This window comes from Cylas formicarius, unplaced genomic scaffold (genome assembly GCF_029955315.1).
Source record: "Cylas formicarius isolate icCylForm1 unplaced genomic scaffold, icCylForm1.1 PGA_scaffold_7__23_contigs__length_41026272, whole genome shotgun sequence".
Taxonomy (NCBI): domain Eukaryota; kingdom Metazoa; phylum Arthropoda; class Insecta; order Coleoptera; family Brentidae; genus Cylas; species Cylas formicarius.
The window spans coordinates 30165197-30191627 of record NW_026844352.1 but is presented as its reverse complement, the minus strand read 5'-3'; the positions used below and the strand labels follow the sequence as shown (position 1 = coordinate 30191627).

Here is a 26431-nt window from a genome sequence, read left to right as displayed (position 1 = left end):
ATGATTTTTTGAGACAGAAGAGTAGAAAAATGCAAAAGAGAGGGTTAAAGAATCAAACAATACTATAAGCGGAATTATTTAACAGATACTGATGGGATAGCAACAATCATATATGTTAATTTATTAGCCTTTTGCTACTACAGGGACATATATATTGAGACACGGCATCTTCTTAAAGTTTTGAAAAAATTACATATTTTCGAACGCTCTTGACAAACGACTAACCAAAATTAATGAAAAGCATTGAATGTTAACTATGTAGAGAATAAATCTGAACTATTGAATTTATAGATAATAGACTATTCCTTTACCAATGAACTCAACAAAAAACGTGGACGCTGACATATAAACAAATATATTTTCAAAATATGCCACGATCACATTAAATCTTCAAGCAAAAAAGAAGTATTTGAATATTACAGATGATTACAGTTGTTGCGACAAGTATTTCTGCCATTTGCCACACAGTAAATTATATGGAATCAATGAACAATACCAGGACCAAGACAGCGACAAATTTTACAGTATCGCCCGCATTTTTGCCCAAATTTCAGTTTCAAATTGAATGTTCGTCCATAGACGTTTCTCCGCGTTTTAATTGACCGTTTGATTTGCTTCGCGGCGCAGACAACCTGTAACCCGACAAAGTAATGAAGGCAGATATAAACAAGGCCCTTTCGCCTCCGGCGTCCCGCGCAAACATAAAATAATATCGGACTATTATTCCGAGATGGTAAATAAATCTTGCCTGGCCGGCAGATCCCACAGCGACCGGCCACAGAAGGTACACTTCGTTATACATACCATATACCTATACTTCGACCAGAAATATAGTGCTTTTACAACCGACCCCGTGATTAACTTTGCCTACTGTTTATTACTAAAAAACCGCAGCCCTTTATAGAACACACTGCCGAGCAGACATTTAGCCATAACTAATCTAGGACCGTCCTAGGAATGTATCAACCTACACTAACAAGCGGGATATAAGTATGTTTTCAATCTTTTTCGCCGGGCAATTCTTGAAACATGTACATAAAAAAATTAGTACAAAGTAACAATTTATTACTTTCTATGTCATTACATATCTACATAGCATCATTATTAATATACCAAATATTAAATACAATAATAATAAAGTGTCAGTCACTTTAAAAATCAGGCACATAAGACAGATTATTTTCAAACTTACCTGTAAAATAAATAGATTAAAAGCCTCGCAGGGTCAAAGGTTCAAAATGAAGTACAGAAATACGTACTTACTGGAAGATTAAACTCTTAAGAACGATAACACATCACCTGGTGTCAAAAATACTCGAAAATACCCCGCAGCATCAATGCTTCATCATATTTAAAACGGTCCATTTACTTTTCAAATAAAAATTTCAAGTGTCTACGATCCATCTCAGGGAAGACCTGCTTAATGCAGAATAAACATCTGTTGGGATGGGTTTTACCACGGTCCTGCGAAGGTCTGCGGTTAAGGTACTGTAAAATACTTAAAACGTTCAAGCAATAAATGCACTATATTTTTGGTCGTATTATACCAAGATATTTTCGCCGGCAATCGGACAACAGGCGCCTTTTTTACGTCCCGTGTGTAAATTCATTCTTATATTAGTTTCTTTGTTGTTTTGTTTGACGTAAATTTTCTCGATGTGACGTTAAATTTGTTTTTTTAAGATTACTTTTTCAAAAATTTGTGCTTATCGAAATGAGAAGAGTATAAGTGACATATAGAAGAGATGACGGACCATATTTTTCTCAAAAGCATAATGTGCTGAGGACAATCTATTATGCACACTGTTATAGAGATATAAGTATTTAATTATTGCTGTTTATAGGACATATTTCCTTGTAAAATAATGTTTTAGATTTGATAAACTAACACATCCACAAAACAATATATTTAGTAATATTGAAATATTAATTAATATGTTACTGATTTAGGTCTAGAACCTCCCTCATCAACACCAGGTGGCGCCATGATCGACAAATCCATCTGCTTTCGAATTGCTCTCATTATTAAAACTCGAAAAAGAAAATATTTAAAAAACTCAAATAACATGATGTATTAATATTTCGGTCTTGAGTTCTATTATTCCCCGGCCGAATCCATAGACAGTTGTACCTTATTATTGACTCAAAGTCATAAGCTAATTTTGTTCTAGTATTTTGATGGCCTGCTACTCTATCACATCTCGCTATATCAGGACCAGGTGGCTAATGGAAAAATTCTCTCCTGTATTCGTGAAAAAAGAAAAAATAGAGAGATTTTAAGTTTCTATTCCCTAAAAATAGAAAATTGGAAAAATCCATAATATTTTATGATTTTAATTGTCTTGACCAATAGTGAGAAATAGTGGTCCAATAACTAGTGCCGCCATTACGTATATTATTATCGTACCTGTTCAAACTGTAATAAAATGAATACACGGAAGGAACTGTAAATAGCTGAATTATTTTCCTATGAGGAAAATGAAAAAGGGATCTCCTTCAAAAGCTCCAGAAGTTGGTTAAAGCCCTAAATTGTTATTGCCATTTTTGGTTAAATATTAAATCAGTAGTCAAAATCGTGAATAAGTACGAATGACAAAAAAATGTAGGTTATAATCTTGGCTATTACCTATTCTATCATTAGTGATCAACATTCTCCGTAGAGTGAAAAAATTTTCATCATTTTCTAACAGAAATTTTTCAAGAATAACTGCATTTTGGGAAACACCCCACTTTTAGCTATTTGTCCGCAATATTTCTTTTCACTAAAATTCGGGAATAGTGACACTGGTTTACGATTCTCGACTTGAGTGTACCGGAAAAAGTTTCTTCTAATCGCGTAATAATCAAAATAATCACCACTAACGCATTACGTCATCCAGAAACTAATAATTGCGCGTTTTGGAATGGAAATTTAATCAATAAAACTAATTGTCGATTAAAATTCCAAGGTTTCGGCCACAATGAGGCGGAACATAATCTTCGGCTCATAATATCATAAAGCTTATTCGGTATTTGATGTACGGCTCTCGAGCATTCTAATTTTTATTCGTGTTGTTGTCTCACGAATATGTTTACACGCCGTACGTGAGCGCCTTGTTTATTTAAATCTCGTATCGTTCAACGATTACGGAAAAATATAAAAATTTCCAGGCCGCCAGCGTAATTATTCATTTAAAAATGTATGAATTATTTATGGGCCATAACTGTACATCAAGTGAATATGGTCTCTGGAAAAAAAACGTAGGGGGTCACAGCCGGTTGAGATTTCGTCATATCAAATAAATATTACTATATGTTTTTAAATTATTAGTGGTATACCGTTTAGCAACTTCTTTAAAATAAATGAAAAAAAAAGCTGAATGTAGTGGTGTCGAATAATCAGCATTTAAATGAACCGTTTATCAAAATAATTAATCAAAAGTACTTGCCCGACACTGCAAACCGCCACTCCGGAAATAAAGCACTTACCTGAAATAAAAAAGAAAAATATTAGTTCCAATACCTAGTACTAATCGCTAATGAATAACGAGAAGAAAAACATTTCACAACGGCCACGGAATTTTAATCGCAAGAAGATATCTAAGCGGATGGGCTAAAAGATGATATTGCTGTAGGTATTGTAGTATGCCTTCATCCTTTTTAGTTCAAACAGGCGAAAATATCAGCCGCGGTGTCTGTCTTTTGAAATATTTAAGCCGGATTTCGTTTGTATACCTACGGGAACAACCTATTTTCTTTTATTAATTTTTATTTCACTTTCCCAGATCACAGCGATAGTTTCCATACACGGAAAGGTTCCATTATTTTTTGTCACAAATCTAATATGTATAGGATGGCCCGCTTATTATGATATATTTTCTAAAAATCTGTTAAAACTATCGAAAAAAACCTAAGAGAGCAAAAGTTGTTTAGATTAATTAAAATAATACATTGTCCTACATCTTAAGTCATATCGGGAAATTTCTCTCAAAAGTGACGTCCGCAAGTCTAAATATATTTATCGATTTCTCCGACTGAAAGCCTTTGCTTAATAATGGAGGTTGATGTCCTTATAACCGGAGATCTGCTTTTTAGTGGTCTGTGTTGATATTTTAAAAATAAATAAATCCAGGGTGATCGAAAAGTAACATTAACACCCTATTTTTATCATTTTATCGAATTTCACATTTTAAAAAAGGGGGAATTTCAAAATTTCAGCGACGTAACGTCTTTCTCATGTAAAAATACGTGACGAAAAAACAATTGCACACTACAGAAACGTCACTATTTTGGTTTGCTGTGAGTTTGGAAATCAATGTTTCACAGTTTTATGCCACCTAACTTAGTCATTTTTTATTCTCATGGTTATTCTAACACAAAAATAAATTATGTGTAGTCTATAAAACGTTTTTCTGAAAAAATTAAATAATGGAGAAAAAAATACAAAAAAAAATCACCTTTAACGATTTTTCCATTCAAATTTTTAAGTTTTTGGTATTTATTTATTCCTATAATATCAAAAAGGTTGATTTTAGAATTGCGAACGTCACTTTTGATATAAAATTTGACATATGTCAGAAACGGTAATACTTAGGTATCGTTGGCGCATTATGTTTTTGAAATAACGTTATTTTGGGCTATTTTTGTTTAATAAATGTCAAATGACAAAAAGAAAATTGAACAAAATCATTGTCGTTTCTTTGTAATAGTCAACGCCGATTTTCGTTATGTGTTCAGGATATATTCATCAATATTGACATTGATTTTTGTGATTCCTTAAAAACTTTTGCAAACTGCCGCAAATATATAATAAGCAATCACAGCTTTCGAATATCTTGGCTCTTTTTAATTTGAGCTTCAAATGCAACACAACTTAGCCATAAAACATGAAAAGGGGAATAACGAGCGATGAATCCTTACCTCCAAAATGTCTCAAAAGTAAAAAGAGATAAAAACAAAAATTACTATTAAATTAATTAAATTATTTTGCTTAAACAGTTAAGAGACAAATACGTAAAATACGTAAAAAGTATTGGTTTTAAGTGGAAGAAATCAAATAATACAAAAATAAGTCATGGATTTGTGAGGTAAATCGTCCACAAAAGAATTAATCTCTTAAGGGAATATAACAAAAACCAAATTTAGGAGATGTTTAGAGATTTTTAGCATGTTTTGTTAAGAAATGACTGCCAGAATGTGCATGTCTATAAGCCCTAAAAAAGCTACTGAAGATCATCAATATATTGTGGTTCAAGTTGGATCAAAGGAAGGATTTATTAAAAGCGGAATCTTGGAAGACAATACAGATATGTGACGACTCAGATATTGCGGCACTTGAAATTAGGACCGATGAAGACGACAACAATGACGATGAAGATATCTTAGAATTTACTTCTGATTCTGAAGACAGCGAGGAGTCGATTTTTATTCAGCTAGCTCATCCTGGCAGTTATTAAGTGTGTTTGTTATTGTTATTGTTTCTGGATGCTTTTATTATGGGTGGTGTTTAAAGAGGGAAACATTCATGATTCCGTTAGAATTGACAATAGCAATATGTATAAACAATAAAGTGTAATACAACATTAATAGAAAAAGATGCGAGATATTATAGATTGGTCTATTCGATGGTGTATAATAATAACTATAAACAAAAGTTTGTGGCGCATTTAAAGGCACATGGTTGAAGTATGCATGATGCATGGGCCATTACGGGTGGAATTCATAATCGATACTTGAAGCGTTGGACAACGAAGGCATTAGAATTTGATATCATTAAAAATTTGATAAATGCACCTCCATTCTAAAGTTTCTAAGTCGTCAAGGCCTGAGGAATGACTATGAATACGACCCAAACAATGCAGAGAAAAATTGGTATTTCTGGTTCATTTGGAGCAGTAGATAATTTTAATTTTTCCAAAACCGTAGAAGATGAGGATACCTAGGAAGATATTAAAAGACCTTAGAAATCACAAGGCGTTGTTCGCGTAGAGCTGACAAAAAATGGACAAAATCTTTCTAGATTATTTATTATTAGGGCCATATGCCATAATTGTGAATGTCTTACATTTCATTCTAAACCGTTTTCGAAAATCCTATATATAAATTAAGCAGCCAATGAAACAAAAAAAAAGAAGATGAAAAAGAACGAAACAAGTCAAACATTGTGCGCAAAGCTACTGCAAAACATATACGGCAGACCGAATTTCGCTTTCGCCGTGTTTGTCTCCCTCTTTTATTTATTTTATTTATTTTTTGCGTCCCTTCAAAAGAAGCAGAATACGCGTCCGAAATTCTATATATCCGCGGCAAACTCCCATATTTTATTTAAATCGGTCCGAAAACACGTTTCTTTGTTTTATAACGACAGCATTACGATTCACAGAATGGCCGGTCCCTGCGAACCGATCCATCATCCAGGTATACGTAGGACCCATGTTAACGTTCTTCTCCCACATCACCGGGTTATACGGACGACATACACTCGTATTTATACATTCATTTAACCGCTTTTAATCTATCGAGCGAGATGTATTTTTAGCGATAAACGTTATTATTAATGGTGGAGCCTTCTTAAAGGTTAAAATAAATATTAAATTAAAAGCGGGGTAATGCGAGACCAAATGAATTTCGGTGTGGGCAGTCAAAACGGCCATTGTCTCATTCGACATTCTTGGAGTATTACATTCAAACAACGTTCGTGCAGGCTTTGCCGAGTTTCCGGAACACAAGATTAACCAAAGTAAATTAAAGCACTTTTAGTTTTTTCTTGTTGACGTTACTTTATAGTTATACACTGTCATATACAGGACCCCACAGCTGCCTGGTAATCTACCTCAAATACCCAATAATTTTTTTATAAATTTGTGATGATATTCGGTTTCCACTCTAAATTATAAATTATTTACTTACTAATTATAATTATTTACTATCTTAGCAAGTCTAATTTTAATTTAACTTTAATTTTCATCTTTTTTCGTATATATAATGTTTTGGTAAATTCTTGCTTTTCTGCATATCCGTCTAATAACCCTTCCTTACGAATCTTTTTTCCTATATCAAAAGTATTATGTATGAAGTGCGAGCAGAGACCATACATACGCCAGTTTTGCCACAAAGTTTACCGGGTGCAGATATGCTCGCTACTCCTACGCTATTTGCGATTCCAATTACATCACTGCTTTTCTGGTGGTAAGTACCAAGAAATTCTTTTACATTTTGTTTTATGCAATATCCCGAAAGGGAACTAGCTTGTTCTTAATTATCCGGTCCACATTTTTAAATGTTTTTATTTACTTAAGCTTTTCCAGATTTACAATATTAACAACAACAACAACAACAACCTTATTATATAAGTGTAACTTTTTCTCAATACTTAGATTCTTCTTTGGTCTAACAAACGTTCTTCTTTCTTTCTGAAGGCCAACTTATTAAAAATTGTATTTATCGCAATGGATGTATGGATGGTGTTTTGGGTCGCAGAAAGACATTGAAAATTGAGCAAAACTCGTCGTCATTATCGATAAAACAAACATTCGTTTTCTATAAATTCATACCACCATTTTACTACTAACCTAAAACCTTTTCCGTCATAATTAACATTTGACGGTAGTTTACTTTTGAAACTATGACCAGACAAGGCAGTGGGAGCATATTTTCCAGTGCTTTTTATTTTGCTTTAATTTACGAAATATATTAAACCTTCAAAGTGCTTTTAATCAATACAAACAAAAAGGAAACAGTAATTTTATCATAACAATCTAATTTTTTTTTAAATTCATCTGGTCCATCTATTTTTAGTTTCTAGTTTTATCTTCTGTTAAAATAAGATAAGATAAAAAATGCATTTAAAAGAACAAATTAAATTAACAACTACGTTACAAAGTTCAAACAGTTTTAAAAGAAAAGAATGAAAATCACAGAATCTATATATCGAGCAACAAAACGCATAGTAAAGTGAAAATGCGGGGATGAAATTTTGCTCAAATGCACAAGCTTATCATCATTTAATTTAAAACGAAAATTTTGCCCCTAGCCAATGCAAAATTGTCGTCGGACATTATATACTTTCCCAATTTTTAGAAAAACAAAACACATTAAATAGATTTTATGAAAATTGATTCAGAAAATGAATGTAAAAAAAACCTCACGGCTACCCGATTAGTTTTTGTTGAAAGGCGCAGGGCTACCGTAAAGGCGAGATTTATCGACTTGGCTGTCAAAATATGGTATAAAATAAATTCCGTGCCGGCCCCAAAAACCAACAACGTCCCAGCTTTAACGGCTATTTTAACATAATTAATTCCCGGGCAAACGAAATCCCTTATTCGAGAGACCGTAATGATTCGTTTTGGGAAAAATGTCAAACAGCATGATATTAAATTATTAGTTAAACAAACTGTGCGGTGCCTAAGTTATGGACCGTATTCGTTTACGGTGAATGATTAGGAATTATATTACCGATTTGGGCAGAATATTATTTCGAATCGACCCGGGTTCGAACTGACCGCACGAAGCTACTCATGTCTGATGAGGTTATGTATAAGTTCAAGAAACCACATCACCAGTTTGTAAAGGCTGGTTGACATGGCGCAATAAAGCTTACAGGGCATTTTTCTTGCGTGCAAATTGCAAAATTATTTGAGGTTAAGATGCTGGTTATGTTCAGGTTGTCTCTTTAATCTTGGTAAGCAGGTTTTAATTACGAGGGACTAGCACCATGCAAGATTTATCGCAATATTTTGACTTTGCAATTTCTTGCAAGCTTTATTGCGTCTTGTCAAATAAAGTCATCCTAAAAATGTTACTTTATTTTATGGTTGTATTTATCCCTGGCCATAATTGCTTTTTTTTCCATTCGCGATTTAGTAAATTTTTCTTGTTTTATTTCTGGATTGGCAGGGAAAGGAGGTAAATCAAACAGGCATCGATTTCTATATAAACACATTTTAACTTCTGGAGTTGAGTGATCAATGTCAAGCGTTTTTCTTTAAAACTCTCGATTTTCGTGAAGTAAATGGCAAAATTAGTGTAAAAAAATAGCTGCAATTGCAAACCCATTTCATTTCAAACTAGCTTTCGGCCAATAATACCTTGTGGCATTCAAGAATCAAGAGTTGCGTAAGTATGTTGTCAAAATATGCCACGAATCCATTACATTTTGAGGGAAAAAAACTCAAGAAAGTGCAGATTAGCAACAACTCGGTTGATTTTAAGTTTAATCGCAGTATGAAAATTTAAAAATTTAAAATTTAAATTTAAAACATGACGTGTAATTTTATTAGGTTAATTTGACAAACTAAATTTCCTTAGGCATTTTTAGTTCCGATGAACTAAGAAAAAAAAGATGAGTGTATTTCTGTCATTTAAAACACTATGTCGGAGGTTGGAGCAACATTTTCGTTCGTAAAATCCAAAAATAGAGTCTTTTGCTTTGAATGATATCGTTTTTAGAGACCAGAATAGAGAGAGGTATAGTACGAGGTTAGCGCCAAAATTTCCCGGCCCGACATAGATGCAGCTCCAGTATCAGTCAAATAGTTTTTTATTGACAGCATTTTAAACAAGACGTGTCTGGAAAAAAAGTTGCAAATAAAACAAATTGAGTATAGAGCGGCCATAAAGTTTTTGACAAAAGAAGGGTTAAAAAGGCTAAAATTATTAAAGAAAGGCTAGATGGTGTGTACGGCCAAAGTTCTCATTCGTATTCTGTAGTGAAAGAATGGGCAAAACGTTTTCGAATGGGGCAGGAGTCCCTTGAAGATGATTCAAGAACTGGTCGACCAGTGGAGGTCCTAACGGAAGATATTGTTGCGTTTGTGGAAGAAGTGCTATTGAGTGATCGACGTTTAAAGGTCAAGTAAATCTCAGAAATTACTAAGCTTTCTGATACAAGTGTTCGTCGAATCCTGCATGATCATTTAAGTATGCATAAGGTTAGTGCAAGATGGGTTCCTAAGAACCTTTCGACTATTTAAAAACAACGCCGTGTCGAGTTTGCGCGGTCTTTTTTGGAACTCTGTGGATCGGAACCGAAGCCCGTCATTGAAACTATTGTGATGGGAGATGAAACTATGGTTCTCTATTATGACCCTCTATCGAAAAAAGAATCAATGGAATGGCGTCGTAAGAGTGAAGCACCTCCAAGAAAATTCAGTGTCTGCCAGTCAACAAAAAAGGTGATGGCCACGATCTTTTGGGATTGTGAAGGAATTCTTTTGATAGATTTTAAAGAAACTAATACCACTGTCAATGGTAAATATTACGCAACATTATTACATAAATTGCGAGACTGCATACGTGTAAAACGTCGAGGAAAACTGACCAGAGACGTGCGTCTTTTGCACGATAATGCACCTGTCCATACTGCTGGTGTTGCACAAGTTGCCGTTTTAAAGTGTGGGTTCCAACAGATAGATTATCCTCCCTATAGTCCAGATATGGCCCCCAGCGACTATTATTTGTTTGGATATTTGTAAAAGGACTTACGTGGACGGCGATTTAACGACGAAGTTGTGTTAAAAGGGGCTCATTTTGCAGACAAACCAAAAGAATATTTTTTTAAAGCGATTGAGTTGTTAATAAAGAGATGTAATAAGTGTATTGAAGTTAAGGGGGATTATATTGAAAAATAATAAAAAAATTGTTACTCCACTTTGTTTCATATTCAGGCCGGGAAATTTTGGCCCTGCCCTTGTATAATGACAGAACTTATGAACATTGCCGATCCTAACCTTACTTATTGCGATACTGAAAAGGGTCTATAAAAGTACCTATGATCTCTTCTTGCCGTTTTTCTTATATGAGTTAAACCTCCATGTATCCTTTCTAGGACTGGTTTATTGGTTGTGTGTTCTGCACAGATTTTAAATATCCGCCAACAAGCTACAGTTCAAATGCGCATTTTTTTTTTAGTTTCAACACATCAACCTTCACGAAGCTTGGGTCAATAAGAGTCTGAATTTACAACACAAAAAATGTTCAAGCCATGAGAATATTCGAGTTTCTTCGAGCTGTTTACAAAAGCGTGACAAACACTGCTAGTCTCAAGCATGTAGAGTCAGATTAGTGGGTTAAAACGAAAGCACGGGAGCTAAAGTTCATAATATTGCAGAGCAAGGGTGGAGGATAGAGGCAGAGATGTTCAAGTGGGTCTTTTGAGATGTGTGCATGTGTGTTTTTAATACAAATGAATGCAAGCTTTCGATTATATATCTAGGACTTATCAATTTTGGTCGGTTCGTAGTGCAATACATCCGACCCGATCTTCTTCGAAGATGGAGACGATAGGTGAAGGGCGTACAATAGTAGAGGTATACCGGGTGTTCCCGCCGGGGGTTCGCTGGTGCACGGTCGGGTGCCATTGTATTGCCGTCAAGAAGTTCAAGGAGATCCGAGAAGGCCGTAAACTATCTATATTAATATTGTTTAGAACCACAATTGAAATTTACGCAATGTTTGTGTAATGCGTCGAGGCACTTCGGCCATTGTCAGAAGATGCTTTATTTTATTGTTAATAATTTACTGATAGACATTTGCTGTTCAACAACATACCGGTTTAAATCAAATGTTTGCTTTTGCAAACTGAGCCGTCTCTGGTCGCTCATTTTTTGTTGTACAGCAATAACATATTTCAAGAAAATGCTAATTATATACATAATTAATATCGCGTAAAATAAGTGAAGGCCATGGGATAGAACAGAAGACCAGATTTATTTGATAAGTTAATGAAGAATAAAACAGAAATTTTGAGAAAATGGAAAATGTGGAAAGAAGCAAACAATAGAAACGTAAATCTGTACTGACTTGTTGCCCACTAGTGCATTCCCTAGCAATTTCATTCTTATTTAATGTAATGTAAGACGAAAATAATGAATTCCCATGTATTAACTTAATATTGTTTATTATGAGCATGAATAGTTCAGATATTTAACCCATTTTTGTTCATTAGCAAGAATCTTGACAAATATGACTTTACTTTGTGTCGTCGCCGTCAAACCTGAGCAAGGTGTTTTAAAAAAACTAAGACACCACTGAAAAAAGCAAGATATAAATGCACTTTTTGAAATAATTTTTTAATATTAGCTAACAAAACTAACAAAATACATCCAAATTTAGCAAAACTTTTTAGTTTTGTATATGATATATCAAATTTGAGGCCACCAAAACCGACTGGTGCTTCACCTACATCGAGAACACGACCTACTATAGAAGTAGAGATACAAATTTTGACAAACGTCATGATCTCATTCTTTTTAGGCATCCGATAATGTCAGGAAATATGCATTTTTCCATTTTATATCGGGACGAGTTCTTTTCGACGACCTGTTAAAGAAATGCCGAGCACCGGGACCAAATCGCAAAACAAACACAAGGCAGTCAGTCCGCTTTTACTCTACTGTGCGTTCCGCCGTTAATTATTCACGAAATAATGGTTAATGTCAGGGGCCGGATGGGCAGTCGGCGAGGGCCCTCGCGCATATACCCGAGAGTAGACAGACAAGTGCCCGTTCCGTGCAATATGTTAATGATACCCCCGTATAATTAGTCGTTGTTTGCTTAGAAAATAGCTCCGGGTTACAATATGGCATTCAATTCCGAAGGTATTTAGTACCAGTTTTGGAAAACTTTAAACTGTTCTAAAAGCGGGTTCTATCCATCAAAGTCAGAGGTCTCTTTTATATACAAAGCGTGTCATCACAATTATTAGTCCACACCTTTGAAGCTCCTATGGTCAGTGATTGTTGACATATACATATAGTTGAGCTACAGAACAATGGTCCCATAGTTAAGCATATCAGGTTTTATTACGCTTTGCCCCAACAATACAGACTATAATTATTGTATTGAAATTTTCAACACGTATTTTTTTATTTAATTTACAGCCAGGTTCCCCTCTTATGCTTGAATGTGAGATTACGAAAGTTACACTCTTTTCTAATATTCTATATTGAATTATGTTTACACAATTCAATATACTGTAAATTGTAAATAAAATGTAATAATGAAACCCGCTGATATCAACAAAACGGAGGGTGAATATCCGGAAAAATAACTTTATTGATAGGTTAATATGTTTAGTATAACTATAACAGTATAATATAACTTTTGAAATGAAAAATAAATCAAATAAAGTTCCACAGGCCACTGTAGTGCTATTCACAAATCTTCTGGATTCCTTTTGCGTCTCTTGTTGTTTATAAATCAATCAGAAACCAACAGGATGATTGGCGAAATGTCAGCGCAAGTTTGATTTATAAACAACCGATGTAAGAGGAATCCAGAAGATTTGTAAATAGCTTATAAAAAAATAAAAATTGATAACGTGGGTTTTGAAATTTTAAAAAACTAATTGAAAATTTTTATGTATGCGGTCATATATAAGTCAGCATAATAAAGGATAACCGGATGTGGATAACTCCATATCCATATCCATATCTATTTTATCGATTTTTTTTTTAAAACTTGTTTGAACGTCTGCCATGCAATGAAAATAGGAAAACCTGGTAAATTCTTATTCGAGGTATGGTATGTTCATAGATATAAGAAAGTGACCAATTGCTTCTGAATGGGATTATCCAAGGGTGGTCATTAACATACAATGCAACAAGATCATTACTTAAAGTTTCGGAATCTAAAGTCAGGTGAAATTATGGTCCGTAATAGAAAATAATTTTATACCTACCTGTGTGTAATATTGTTTCGTTTGGTATACTACTTAGTTTAAGTTTATTAGTAATCATTCTTATTTCGTGTGTTGAATCGTGTGCGAATTATGCAAAATATGTGCGAGTCTAGTGTATCTCAGGAGATGCTCCCGCCCAAATGTAGAAAACACTATTCCATTGAGACTAAGGAAGTTATAAACAATGTTTATTTGACTCTCATTAAACATGGTGCCAGCAAGCAAGCATATTTAGAAGAAACGGCCACATTGACGAAAATTCCAAAATCAACTGTATGGAAAATTGTGAATAATTCCATTTCAGCGAGGAAAAAAAGAAGGGATGCTAACATTTTCTCGAGTGTAGATGAAAGTGATCAAGATATAATACGGCGTAAAATTTACCAGTTATACGAGGAACAAAGCGTGCCTACATTAGATATCTTAATTAGGAGGCTTGAAAAAGATGAAACCGGTGATAAATGTGGCAGAACTACCTTATGGAAGTGTATTCAACAATGCAAGTTATCACAGTAGACAGTTGACTAAACCCCTTCCTCATGTGACACAAAAGCAACAATCCAAAACTACATGTATAATAACGACATTTATTTTCACGAAGATTATACCAAAAAGCAATTAATTGAAGTTCTACAAAGCTTGAACCTACAAAAGGAATACTGTGATAATTATGCAAAAAATCTAGGGAATACAGTTTTAAGGCTCTCACCTTACCACTGTATATTTAATCCCACTGAACATGTTTGGCACCAACTGAAATCTGCCATTCGTCGTAACAATGTTTTCCCCGTGTTAACTCCAATGTCCTCAAACTTATAGAAACCTAAGTTTTTAACATTCCTCCACAAAGTTGGGCAAATTCTGTTAAACATATAGAAAAAGCAGAACAATCGTATATCCACAAAGAACAAATAATAATTAGAACAGGCTATGCTAGCGATAGTAATACTGATATATTATGTGAATAATTTTAAGTAATTTAAGTAGGTAATAAAAATAATTTGTAATTTTATTTTAGATTTAAACATAAATACATACATAAATAAATATTGTTTAGTATCTTTCCTAACAAAACCCCAAATAATTAAATTCTAAGCAAGGTTCGGAACTGTTCGGCCATACTTCATTCTTACAGCTTGCCCGGGTGTTTCCTTAATTCGTATCAGTTAATCACTTTCTTATATCTATGAACAGACTTTACATTCCTTCAGATTTCTTATACTTAACCCCGGTATGTTCTTAGATAACCTAATTATTTTAAACATTTTGAATGATATTTAAAACTTTTTATTTAAAAATTTTCAATGAAACAAAGTCTCATAAGAGAATCCTGTTTTATCACCGTATGTATCATAGGCATACTCGGACATTGGCCATAGGAGGTGATATAGTCATAAAAATTGAGTATGAAAAAACATCGTACATATTTAGAGACGATTGTGGTGGATATTGCCCCTTATCCCCGTATGTACGCCGATGGTATTCATATTACTTGCTTAAAATGGTCATGTAACGACAATACTACTCTATTTACTTCATTTACTTGAGTTATTGCTACAAAACCTAGGAACATAGAAAAATTGATTTGAAAATAGTTGGGATCGAGAACGACTTCTAAATGTCGAAGTAATACAAATATGATTTTGTTGATTCAAAATAGGTTCCCCGGATCTAAAAGTTTTCATTAGAATCTTTTAGATATTGACTAATAATTTCCAATGTCAAAACAATAAGAATTTCGCACTTTTCTACTTAACAGCGTGCTTGTGTGGACGCTAGTAAATTGGACTTACTCCGGCCCAAGTACGCGGTAGCTTGCCAATATTTTGGTGGTCTCTGATTTAGATATGGTTCATATTAATTAGAAATTTTTGAACCATTGCGGCAACAGTTAGTCTGACTATGTGTGTATCGATTTCTAAGACGCGTAAAGTGAGAAATCTTTATCGACGGCTAGAATTTCGGCGTTTCTTCCATGATATCTCGCGTGGAGCCCCCGTCGATATCGGCCGGACCACTCGCCGAAAAACACCGGGCGTTTGTTGGCGCCGTGGTTCCACGCCGGTCGCAGACAACACGTAGGGTCGATGCCGCCAGCAGCGTTTTATTGTTTTACAGTTTCTTTCGTGGACGGATCGAGCGATGAAAGAAAAAAAGACTGCGGAGAAGAATCTCAACGAGCGGGTTATGTTGACCCGGCCTGACTATGTGCGTTTTAATAATACGAAAATTTAATTTTTGATATTTACGCTGTACGAAATAACATCATATAATTTAATGAATGAATCTCACGGTTGAGGGCCAAATAGCAAAAATTGCCAATCATTGCTGCAAAGATTTGATACAAAATGCTTGTCGTGTCACTGGACGACTCGGTAGGGTCCCATAATGACAGCATTAGTCGGGCGGCAAGGTAAACTCCTACAACCCCGCATTTAATAACTTCAAATATGAAAAAAGCTATTTCAGCGGATTGGTTACTTTGTCTAGTAACAATTCCAGCGATTCCCGATTAATGGAAAGACCATCGCTAATCACACTAATTCAAATCTCAAAAAACAATTTCTTGTATAAAAAACTGATCCAGTGGTCTTACTACTTTGTCTACTAATTCCACAAATGGGTTCTGATTAACTTTTGGTAAACAATGGTCGAATTCATTACTAATCAACAAATTTAAGCATATCTGCGAAGAAAATAAAATTTTTGGAAAATAACTTACACAAAGTTACCCCAATTTTTAAGTTCAGTTTAATTTTCAGTCCAAGGCAATCTGAATATGCAATATGCAATTATTATTTTCTGGTCTAACTGTTGTTCCTGCTGTGTGACAGTCTACATCAAAATGACTAGACCGGTGATAAATTATGAAGGTGCGTTGTATCAAATGAAACGAGCGAACATGCAAATTCACTGATTCTAATTGGGTTTATTTTACTGAAAAAACTGGTTAAACGGCTGAAGATGCTAATTCATCTCTAATTTGTTTTACTTTACTATACTTACAACTTCGAAAATTCGATGGTTTCAAAACAAAAATGGTAGACCTAAAAATGTTTTGTGCACGTCAACGAATTCACCAAACAAATCAACCACAAAAAATCGTTCTTATCTTTTTAAATTTACAAGCAACTATAGAGGGGGTATCCTCAAAAATGAATTAAACATGAAATCACTCAATAATTTACAAAATTTGTGGAAATATCCAAACATGAGTTGCTCAGTTAAATTTCTCCCTGAAAAGCTGAAGATCTCCTCTAAAAGACATCTACTTTGGAATCCAGTGTACAGTGAAATGTGGTGGGAAAGTTTCTTCTTTTCATTATCCATCAGAGATAAGAAAATTTTAATAATTTTAATGAATGTTGCTTCAAAAATATCTAAATATGATCTTATGCAACTTCGTACAATAGCTTTAACCATCGGTATGTCAAACTGGACAGCGATTGTGCCAAAACTGAGTCGAGTTTGGCTTCCATCAAAGTACAAAATTAAACAAAATATCAGAAAATTCCGCCCGAGTCCTTTTGATCAATAAATACGTGTAAAATTGTTATACAGTAATAATTGCCCTAGATTTAAATTCAATCTTGTGCCCATACATATTTATGCGGAACTCCGAAAATGTTCGTACTCTTTTGACTAACGAGTAATAATGAATATACAATATATCGTTTATCAATAATTCATCGGCAGCGGACCACGCCAGCCGGACATTCTAGTGCCATATAATCACTAGAATTAACCGAGTTCGACTCGGTGGTCCCGGGCACTACTACCGATGACCCACGCAGTATCATAACACCCTGTCACAATGGCCATATAATTATATTATAAATTATATCCGATAATTGGCTCCGGCCGGCCCGGCCCCGCGGCTATTTGGTTTGTCCGCTAACCGCTAATTGAAATCGACGCTTAAAGAATGATTATAATGGACGTATCGACCAAAGGCCGAAAAATAATACCGTCGGACGTGAGAGTTGGCGCAAACGAATTTGTTACGATATATCATCGAATAGCATGATGTCCGCCATTGAATAAAAGTCTCTCTCGGTGCAAAATCTGGATATAATGAACATAATTCTGGGACAAGATATAATCTTAAGATTTACAATTTTCTAGGAATAATTTTTGTTTAACATAATTATTGATTTTTAGATTTTTTATGAAAAAGCAGTCGGCCACTGTTTTTTTTGTTCTATTACATATCGTCAAAATAAAACTTATCATCGCAGTAATACTTACAAGTTGACTATTACAAGAAAAATTGGCATGCCATTTGAAGTTTGAAAAAAAAAATGTGGCCAACTAAACGTCTTGTTTAAAAGTAACGGTTTGAATTCTAGAAGTTTAGAGCATTCACTGACTATAATAAATTAATACACCCTGTATACTGTGATTCATTAGGAGCTTGGGAAAAAATGTTTATAGGGATTAGGAAGTGACATCGAATAATTAAAGTCTCCTTATACACAGTTCGTCTAATCAATTTCCTCTAACACATTCAATATAAAATGTCCCAATTTTATGATGGTTAGTGTCCTTATAACTTAAAGAATTGATTAATAAAACAGAACAATCTAGATCCGTGGCGATGTTTGAAAATTATCGGACATAAATTTCTATCAATCATTCAATCAATAATTCAACATTGCGATAGATATACACAGGTAATTTAAACTCACTTACCTCACCATCCACTTTCCTAAAGTCGTCACTATCTTCGTCCACTTCAAAATAGAGTTCGGCTGAAGTAATGGATACTATGCCAGGTACATCAACACCGGGAGCGATCAGTTTTGCTTTCGTACTAATATTCACCGACCCTTTATAATTGGAAGAAAAAATATTTGAATTAATAATTGAAGGAAAATAACGCTCTTCTTCGGTACCATTAAGGTCGTTATCCAGTTCTCTGTCATCGATGAGCAATTCGCTGTCGTCTAACAGCTCGCTTGTTTGGTTTTGTTGATGATTGCGCGTTGCTGCCAAATGCGCGTGGAATTCTTCTCGGGCCTGTCAAGCAAATCTCATTTCATCTACGACTATAAATTTCCGTGATGACTAACCTGTAGAACGGCGTCTTCAGTAGCGCCGTGCTCAATAGCTGCCTTCAAACTCGCTTCGGGATGAGCCGTGCCAAGTGGATTGTGCACGAAACGCTTTCTACGTCTAGCGTCATCTTCCCACGCGTCCAATTTCCAAAATTGGGACAATCTGAAACAAAAACAAAAACTTAGGACACTGGGATTTCTCCTGACGAGTAGTTCACCTGTATTCCTGCGAATCTGCCGAGCCCCACGCCCCGTGCTTATTAGACAATATATTCCTGATTTTCTCCAACAAACGACTGGCAATGACGTTATCGCGCCTTCTGGCAGACGTTATTAGATGATCGCACATGCGCTCTTCCTCCTTGCGATCGAGCAAAGTTTGGCCACATTGTGCCTGCAAAAATGTTTTTTGTTATATGCCTCGAGTTTCAAGAAAACTTGGAAAATGTAAAACCATTGCACTGTCGTAAATTGAACCATATAAAACCGTGATTCAAAATGATTTCAATACCATATGCAATGGTTTTGGAATCATTTGCTAATTTTTCGCCTCACCTCAAAATCTGCATGCTTCAAAACATCATCCGCTCTCATCCGGTTCAAAATAAATTCGGCTTCATTTGCCACTCGAACAATGTGATCTTTCATAGCATGCGACAATAATCTGCCTTCGTTAATCAATTCAATAAACGCCAGTCCGGCATGTTTTTGCAACGAATTCTGCCACTCTTGAGAGCACAGCAACATCACAAGTTCGACAACTGAACTGCTGTTTTTAAACGTGGTCAAACCTTTCCCCTCCATCAAAAGTTCCTGTCCATGCGATCCGACAAGAGTTTTCGACAAAAATGGAGCGAAATCGACCATGATTTCTCTTAATAACGGACAAACGGATCCAAGCGCGGATTCCAATTTTTGGGTCAATGAAGCCTCTCGTGTTGGAGTGGGCATGGACAAGTGATCGACCAGATTATTAATTGGCAAATCGTCCGGCCTCATGTGGTGCAACGGCACACGTATCAAATGCTCTGGCACCTTTACTACCGAAATGTGACGATGTTGGACGTCACCTCGGTCAGAAGAAACGTCCACGTTACCTTCAATGTCAACGGCGTGCGCGTGGATGTTGTCTGCGTTACGGCTTTCGTCGCCTAAGTCGGATTCTTCGTTTAAGTTGATGTCAGTCCAGTTCTCGTCACCAGTTATTTTGTTATCTTCAATTACTTCGGTGTGAGCACCGAGGTCGGCAGAGGCAACAGAATCTTCCACCGAGTCGGTACTCTGCGGTTATAATTGACCATAATTTAATATAAGGAAAACCTATACTACATACATAACCACAAAAGGAAATGCATTATATAAACCATTAATCTTGTTAGCAAAGAAAAAAAAAACAATTTGGGTGACACGCAAAAAGTCAGATCTTTGTAAAAAGTGAACATTTATTATTATTATTATTAACACATATTGTTATATTATGCTAATGTATAAAGTATAAAGTAAAATAAGTACTCAACATTCACATAATCTAAATCCAAGATGGATTCCCTATGTTGGCAATAAAAAATTGTCACAGGAACCTTTTAAGTTAAATTACATAAAAACTTTTTTTTCTTAAGTCCCAAACTATAGTATACAGTAAAAATGGGACGTAGTTGTTATGTAACTCAAATGACTGGGTATAACAAATTTTAAGGGTAAGCAGCTGTATCTCCGAAACAAAATGGTCTTGAGATTTCTAAGGTTTAGTCTTGTGACATTCAAATATTTGTGGGCGGCTTAAGTAATGCGTCTTTTTCTCTTTGCAATGATATATCACAATCTAAAACCTTTTATTTTTCTAGATGTAAATAAAATTAAAAAACTTTCTTTTCTTAAATCCAAAACTTAAGACAAGTAAGTCACCACTTGACTTTTTTATTTCTGTTGTCAATATAAACTAGTATTAATTTTAGGAGCAATAAATTCTAGCAATTGTATTTTGGCCCATCTTGATAGTGACTAAAATGCATTTGGTGTTTAACGATATTTTAATAGGAGTTAATGTATCTTCTTTTGTTGTGTGGTTTCTGTCTTAAACTATAAGAAGTATAATATTTATTGCTTAGGATTATCCCAATAACAAATCGATATCTGCCTTGACCTGTCAAAAAGAAATTCTTTCTCTACAATGCCACAAATCACCGAACACATTATGACGAATCATAAAAGAAACCATGCAAACAAAAATAAGATGCAAACTTCGGCATTACCTTTTTTACAATGCAGACAGCATTACAACCTCGAGCATGCTTAATTCCATCCAAAGAGTAATCTACGGTAAACCCATGTCCTAAAGAAGGGCGTTGTCTAGCGTTTACCTAGGTTAGGAAATTTGATAATTGCAAGGCGTTGTTAGTACAGTTAGTTAATTAGAGAACAATTTGCGACATTCTCACACACACTTACTCAAATCTCTATCTATATTAGAAGAAGGCACAGATAAAGGTCTGTTTCTCAAATATATTATTTGGTTAAAGTGCGGCTAGCTACAAATATTGAAATGGATTAGTGTAGAATTTTTCAGGGTGTTTACATATTGACTATTTACAAAACCTTCTGTAACTTTTGTACTGAAGGTGTTTGGTGCGATTGTTAAAAAATTTATGTCATCGCCAAACGCATGCCCAGAAAAGTAAATACTCTGCAAACAATATTTTGATAACAAACTAGAACTCTAGTATAGTATCTAATCATATCACTTATATTTTTTTAGAATGTTTAATATTACATAAGCAACTAAAGTAGAGCAGTAAACTTGAAAATATATTTAATGTTATTTTCAAAAGTAATAAACCATCTGATAAAGACCACCTAGGTCCCAAATATAGAAAGCAATAAAAAAAATAAGGCTTAAGTTTGAGTTTTACAGAAAACATTAAATAAAAAGACATTTATAGTTAGTATGCTCTACTTTTCTCACTATATGCAGTGTGTTTCCGGGTTCAATAAACTCTTTTCGATCAGTAAAGTGTTACACACTGTATACATCTTCGCCGCTAACCAAAACTACTTATAAAAGCAAATGAATTAACACCGACAACCAATGATTCCTTATTTATAATGGCGTATGACATTTTGGTATCTACATTTGAACTTTGAGGTGACATGTTTAACTACAGAGCACTTTTCAGTCAAAATAACCAATAAGTAAATAAAACTTAAATTCTGGATACCTTTATCGACGCTGGACCAGAATACATTTCGTTTTCCTGGTCTACGGAGTTTCCGTCTTCCAGGATATAGGCGGTAATAACATCATATTCATTCTCTTCCTCTTGGGGTTGGTTCTGAATCGCTCTCGAACCTGCAAAAATTGTCATAAAAACTTACACACGGCGGTATTATTTGGATTCCAACTGGAATGTCATGCAAAACCATGCTAATTAAGTACGAAGACAAGTTCGATTACACATAGGATTGATACATTGACAGTTCACATTGAGTGCACATTTTTAACTTTTTGCGAATATTTTTTTTAAACAATACTGTGCCGAAAAAATGTACATTAGTCGGTTGGAAAAATATATGACATTTCATAAAATAAGCATATTGCTTACGACCAGTATATTAGTACCGCACATGTTTTAAAATTAATTTTTACCCAAGTTGAAATGTTATAAAGAACCATAATTGAGAAAAGGAAACCAATTATTTTTAATTTTATTTAAAGATTGTCAAAGTCCCGAGACCAGAAAATAGCCCTGGAGGTCATGTTAAATATAGAAGAAGAATGGAAAACGTCTTGTTCACCATACACAAAAATGAAGACAATTAGCATGGTTTAGCGGTTACAAGTTCCATTAGAAGAATATACTGAAAAAAAGATAACGTTAATAAAAAATGTACGACAGCGTACCGCTGGTAAAACTTTAGGACAACAAATGTACAACTGAAAGACATAATAACTTATGGTGCTGAAGGAAGAATGGCCTTTGAAAGAAAAAAACAAAGAACACTAAGGGTCATGGAGATAAACTTCTGGAGAAGGGCGGTCGGAAAATCCAGACGAGATGGGATCCGAACGACACGATAAGACAGAGCATGATGATATTAGAACTCAGGAAAAAACTCTTCTTGAATTTTGAATATAAACTTTGAGAAAGCCATTCTTGTCACGCAAAACAAAGAGTTTGAGTGTTGAACACACAGTTATACTGCGTGGAATTCAGCATTAAAATAATCCAGCAACAATAAAGCACGCGACGTAAAAGGTTGCGGAATTTTATATTGATCTAAAATATTTGTCAAAGCGGATTTTGCCGCACTCGTGCTAGTGCCTCTCATGCACTTACTGCACCACCGGCACAGACCGCGGAACAAAACTGATTGAAACACTTAAATACAGTATACCAAAAATAAAAACAGACATCAAAGCCCAAACAAATGACAAAATAATTATGGACATCTCCTTTTTACCGATATTGATCATAAGCCGTTCTTTCCCATATCCAAAATACAAGAAAGCATAATAAACCATAAAAGTGCATTACGCAAAAAATAAGAATACATTACAATGATACAAATTAAAAACAGAAAAAATTATATACAGGTCTGAAAAGTATATTGCCGCAATTATAATTTAATTCAAGTAGTTTGACTAATGCTTGCGTTAATATACATTTCTATGTAGTCCATTTTATTGAAATAATTTTTACCACATTTTTGTCGTACCTCCCGTAACATAAACAGTACCAAAAGAAATAAGCTATGTAAAATAATTTATGAACTTCACCTATTAACAACACTAATATAACAGGGGGTTTGATTCAGACTCTCGAATTTGGAGAAAACAACGAAAAAATACAAGCTAAAAATTAGTCCAGTAACCGTGCAAATAAACAATGGGAGACGGAATGGGGGGATACTATTTACCTGTTTGGCAGCCCAAATAATTTCTATGATTACGCTGCTCGACCTTGTGACTGTGGTAATGGAAATGGTGGTGGTTATTGTTTAGTTTGTAATGATGGTTGTGTTTTGCTAGGGGGTAGAGTTTGTGGCGCGGCGGCACCGAATTGGGATGGGAGCCGGGCAGGAATTGGGGATATACATGGCGAGACCATTGGGGAAATAAAGGTCTTGTACTCCTTTCTGTGCCAGTCATAAAAAAAAAATAAATTAATATTATATCATATCTGTACGAATTTTGTTTTTGAAATGCAGTGCAAGTAAAATAAATAAAAACATTTTTTAAGGAACAAAAATTACATATCACTTTGTTTAGGCTTAACAGTCACCAGATTTTGTATTATAGTAGCTCACAATAAGGAAAATTTATTTAATTTTCATTGCGTTAAAAACTCCTAAGGTACTACACTAATCACCACACTCCATTCCCGCATACATACAGTAAGTTTAGTTCTTTTTAACAGCTCAGAAAACACTTTATACAAATATATAAGTGAAAGACACATTGACCTATATATTGAGAAGGAACTACATAAATGTAATTTAAACAAAAAATTATATATATAAAAAAATAATAAAATAAAAAAAGGTATTTGATAAAGGCAGGTCTTGCCAAACAGCTGTCATAAATCATTAATTAACCGTGAAAATCTGAACATTTTTGATTTAAATAAAACCCTCACAATAATTCAATACATATTCTAACCTCCAATATATTTAAATTTGCAAAAGATGTAGTAGCTCAAGTGACCAAGTCTGTTCAAAATTTTTAAACGCCTAAAAACGTCCAAGTTGATTTGTCTATAACTAAAAAAGCAAGCTTCAACTGAGAAAATAATGCTGCTTGCAAAAAGCATGTTAATTTGAAAATGTTACAAACCATGATTATTTTCCTGATGATTGGTTCCATTTGTTATGACCGTATGTACCGGACTTGGAGATCGTACTTTACCGGGTGGCTCCAAGATGTCCCGATATTTGGATACCATAAGTACTGAGATGAAGTAGACAATGGCCAATGACAAAAACTGGGCTTGCTTGGTCTCCTCCTGCAAATGAAAGTGTTAGGCGTAAAATTAGACGGTTCGAAAAACATGCCTGGATAAACATTCTCACCACATCTCTGTATATTACTGCCCTTAAGCGATTCACATCCATATCCTGGAGGAGCTTCTCCGGATCTTTCACTGGGCTCGAGTGACTCGATAAATTCTCGGCGACGTTCTAAACGGAATAAGTTGAGCAATTATTGGAGGAAACATATTTTTTTAGTTTATTTTTAGGCAATCTTTCCACAAGTAAACTATTAGGTATAGGTTAAAATTCCTAGTAATTAAGTAAAACAAGGCTACGCAATAAATTTTTGCTTAATGGCAGTGAAAAGCACAATTTCTAAATAAAAATTATGAATACATTTCAAAATCAGTCGTGCAAAGAAGACCAGATAAATTATTGGATAAAATGCCTCAAAATGTACAGCAACAGTAGTCAACTTCACCCCCTGTAAAAATTATGAATTGGGGACTAATTGTGTTCCCATCCTTTCGATTTCAAAAAAATACTTAGTTTAACATTACACTAATTAAAAGCAAATTATCTGTTATTGCCAAATTAACTAAAACTCTCAATGCTAATTACTATTAGGTATACAAATTAATAAACTAATTATTTTTCACATCAATAAGCAGTGTATCTTTGTGACAAATATGTGCAATCATGCATATTGAATACAACCAATAGATTTGCAACTGAATAATTAAAGAAAACATCAGAATAAGATCTTTGCTACAAAAACAGGTACAAAATAAGAAAAAAATTATACAAGATCGATTAGTCGATTAATATATACATTACCTTAGGAGAATTCTGTACTCCACGTATAAAAGACTGCAAATGTGCTGCCTTGTGATTAGCATTTAGCGACGAAGGTGCCATTGCATGACGTGGTCGGCTTCTTTCTTTACATTCCAAACAGTTTCTCACAGCGCATGTGCAAACCTAACGGGCGGCACAATATACAACATCGATATATATATATATATATATATATATATATATATATATATATATATATATATATATATATATATATATATATATATATATATATATATATATATATGTGAATATACAATTATGAACACAGTGATGTAAAAGCGAAACACGCAATATGCATAAACATTAACCTTACCAATCTCAAGCATTGCCTCAAAATGCCGCCGCTCGACATGTTCTTCTCCGCTTCGAGCTCTCCAAAATTTAAAGAGCTTGCAAATATAAGTACATCGGCCATGTTGACCAGTCTTTGAAGGAAACTGACTGCCACTTCAATCGGCATTCCCTGAGTCGGTTCGATGACATCTAATTCATTCTAAAAATACCGCAAAAATGGCTTACTGCCGTTAGGTATATTAGAAAACTCACATTTGGTGATGTGGCAGAGGCTAGCAGCGGCAACAGTCCACCGCAGGCAATTATTAAATTGTCGGCCAATTGAGATATAAGATGTACAGTATTAACGACAAATATAGCATTATCGCTACTATTGACAAAGTCCAGAACCGACTTTGTTGAGTGGCTTCTCCAGACTTGGATATCAGTTTCGAGAGAAAAGAGAACGTCGGATAACAGTCGCTGGTGGATGTAAGACCACTTAAATTCAGGTATGCGGAAAGGTGGCCTAGTCGGTCCGGGGCTAAATGTTGGTTTAGATGATGGTTGTTCTATACTGGCTGCTTTAGCGTCTAAAAATTGACAAGATGGT

The 26431-nt window shown here is 34.6% G+C and overlaps 1 protein-coding gene across 14 annotated transcripts in view; it reads right to left on the bottom strand.

The window, feature by feature from the left end:
• The window catches only part of LOC132704655 (neurobeachin), a 121220-nt gene that overhangs the window by 85471 nt on the left and 9318 nt on the right, over positions 1–26431 (bottom strand). For 5 of the 14 annotated variants that reach the window (XM_060674796.1, XM_060674797.1, XM_060674799.1 and 2 more), the window contains exons 18-30: positions 26092–26411; positions 25859–26038; positions 25522–25665; positions 24766–24891; positions 24548–24716; positions 23632–23850; positions 21933–22063; positions 20970–21077; positions 19273–19998; positions 18936–19111; positions 18733–18880; positions 18556–18679; positions 18353–18489 (exon numbers count right to left, since the gene is read on the bottom strand). In XM_060674796.1, coding sequence (XP_060530779.1) covers positions 18353–18489; positions 18556–18679; positions 18733–18880; positions 18936–19111; positions 19273–19998; positions 20970–21077; positions 21933–22063; positions 23632–23850; positions 24548–24716; positions 24766–24891; positions 25522–25665; positions 25859–26038; positions 26092–26411 — 2708 coding nt within the window. The remainder of the gene's footprint in view (positions 1–18352; positions 18490–18555; positions 18680–18732; positions 18881–18935; positions 19112–19272; positions 19999–20969; positions 21078–21932; positions 22064–23631; positions 23851–24547; positions 24717–24765; positions 24892–25521; positions 25666–25858; positions 26039–26091; positions 26412–26431) is intronic. The other 9 variants (XM_060674798.1, XM_060674807.1, XM_060674808.1 and 6 more) reach the window with 5 other exon arrangements.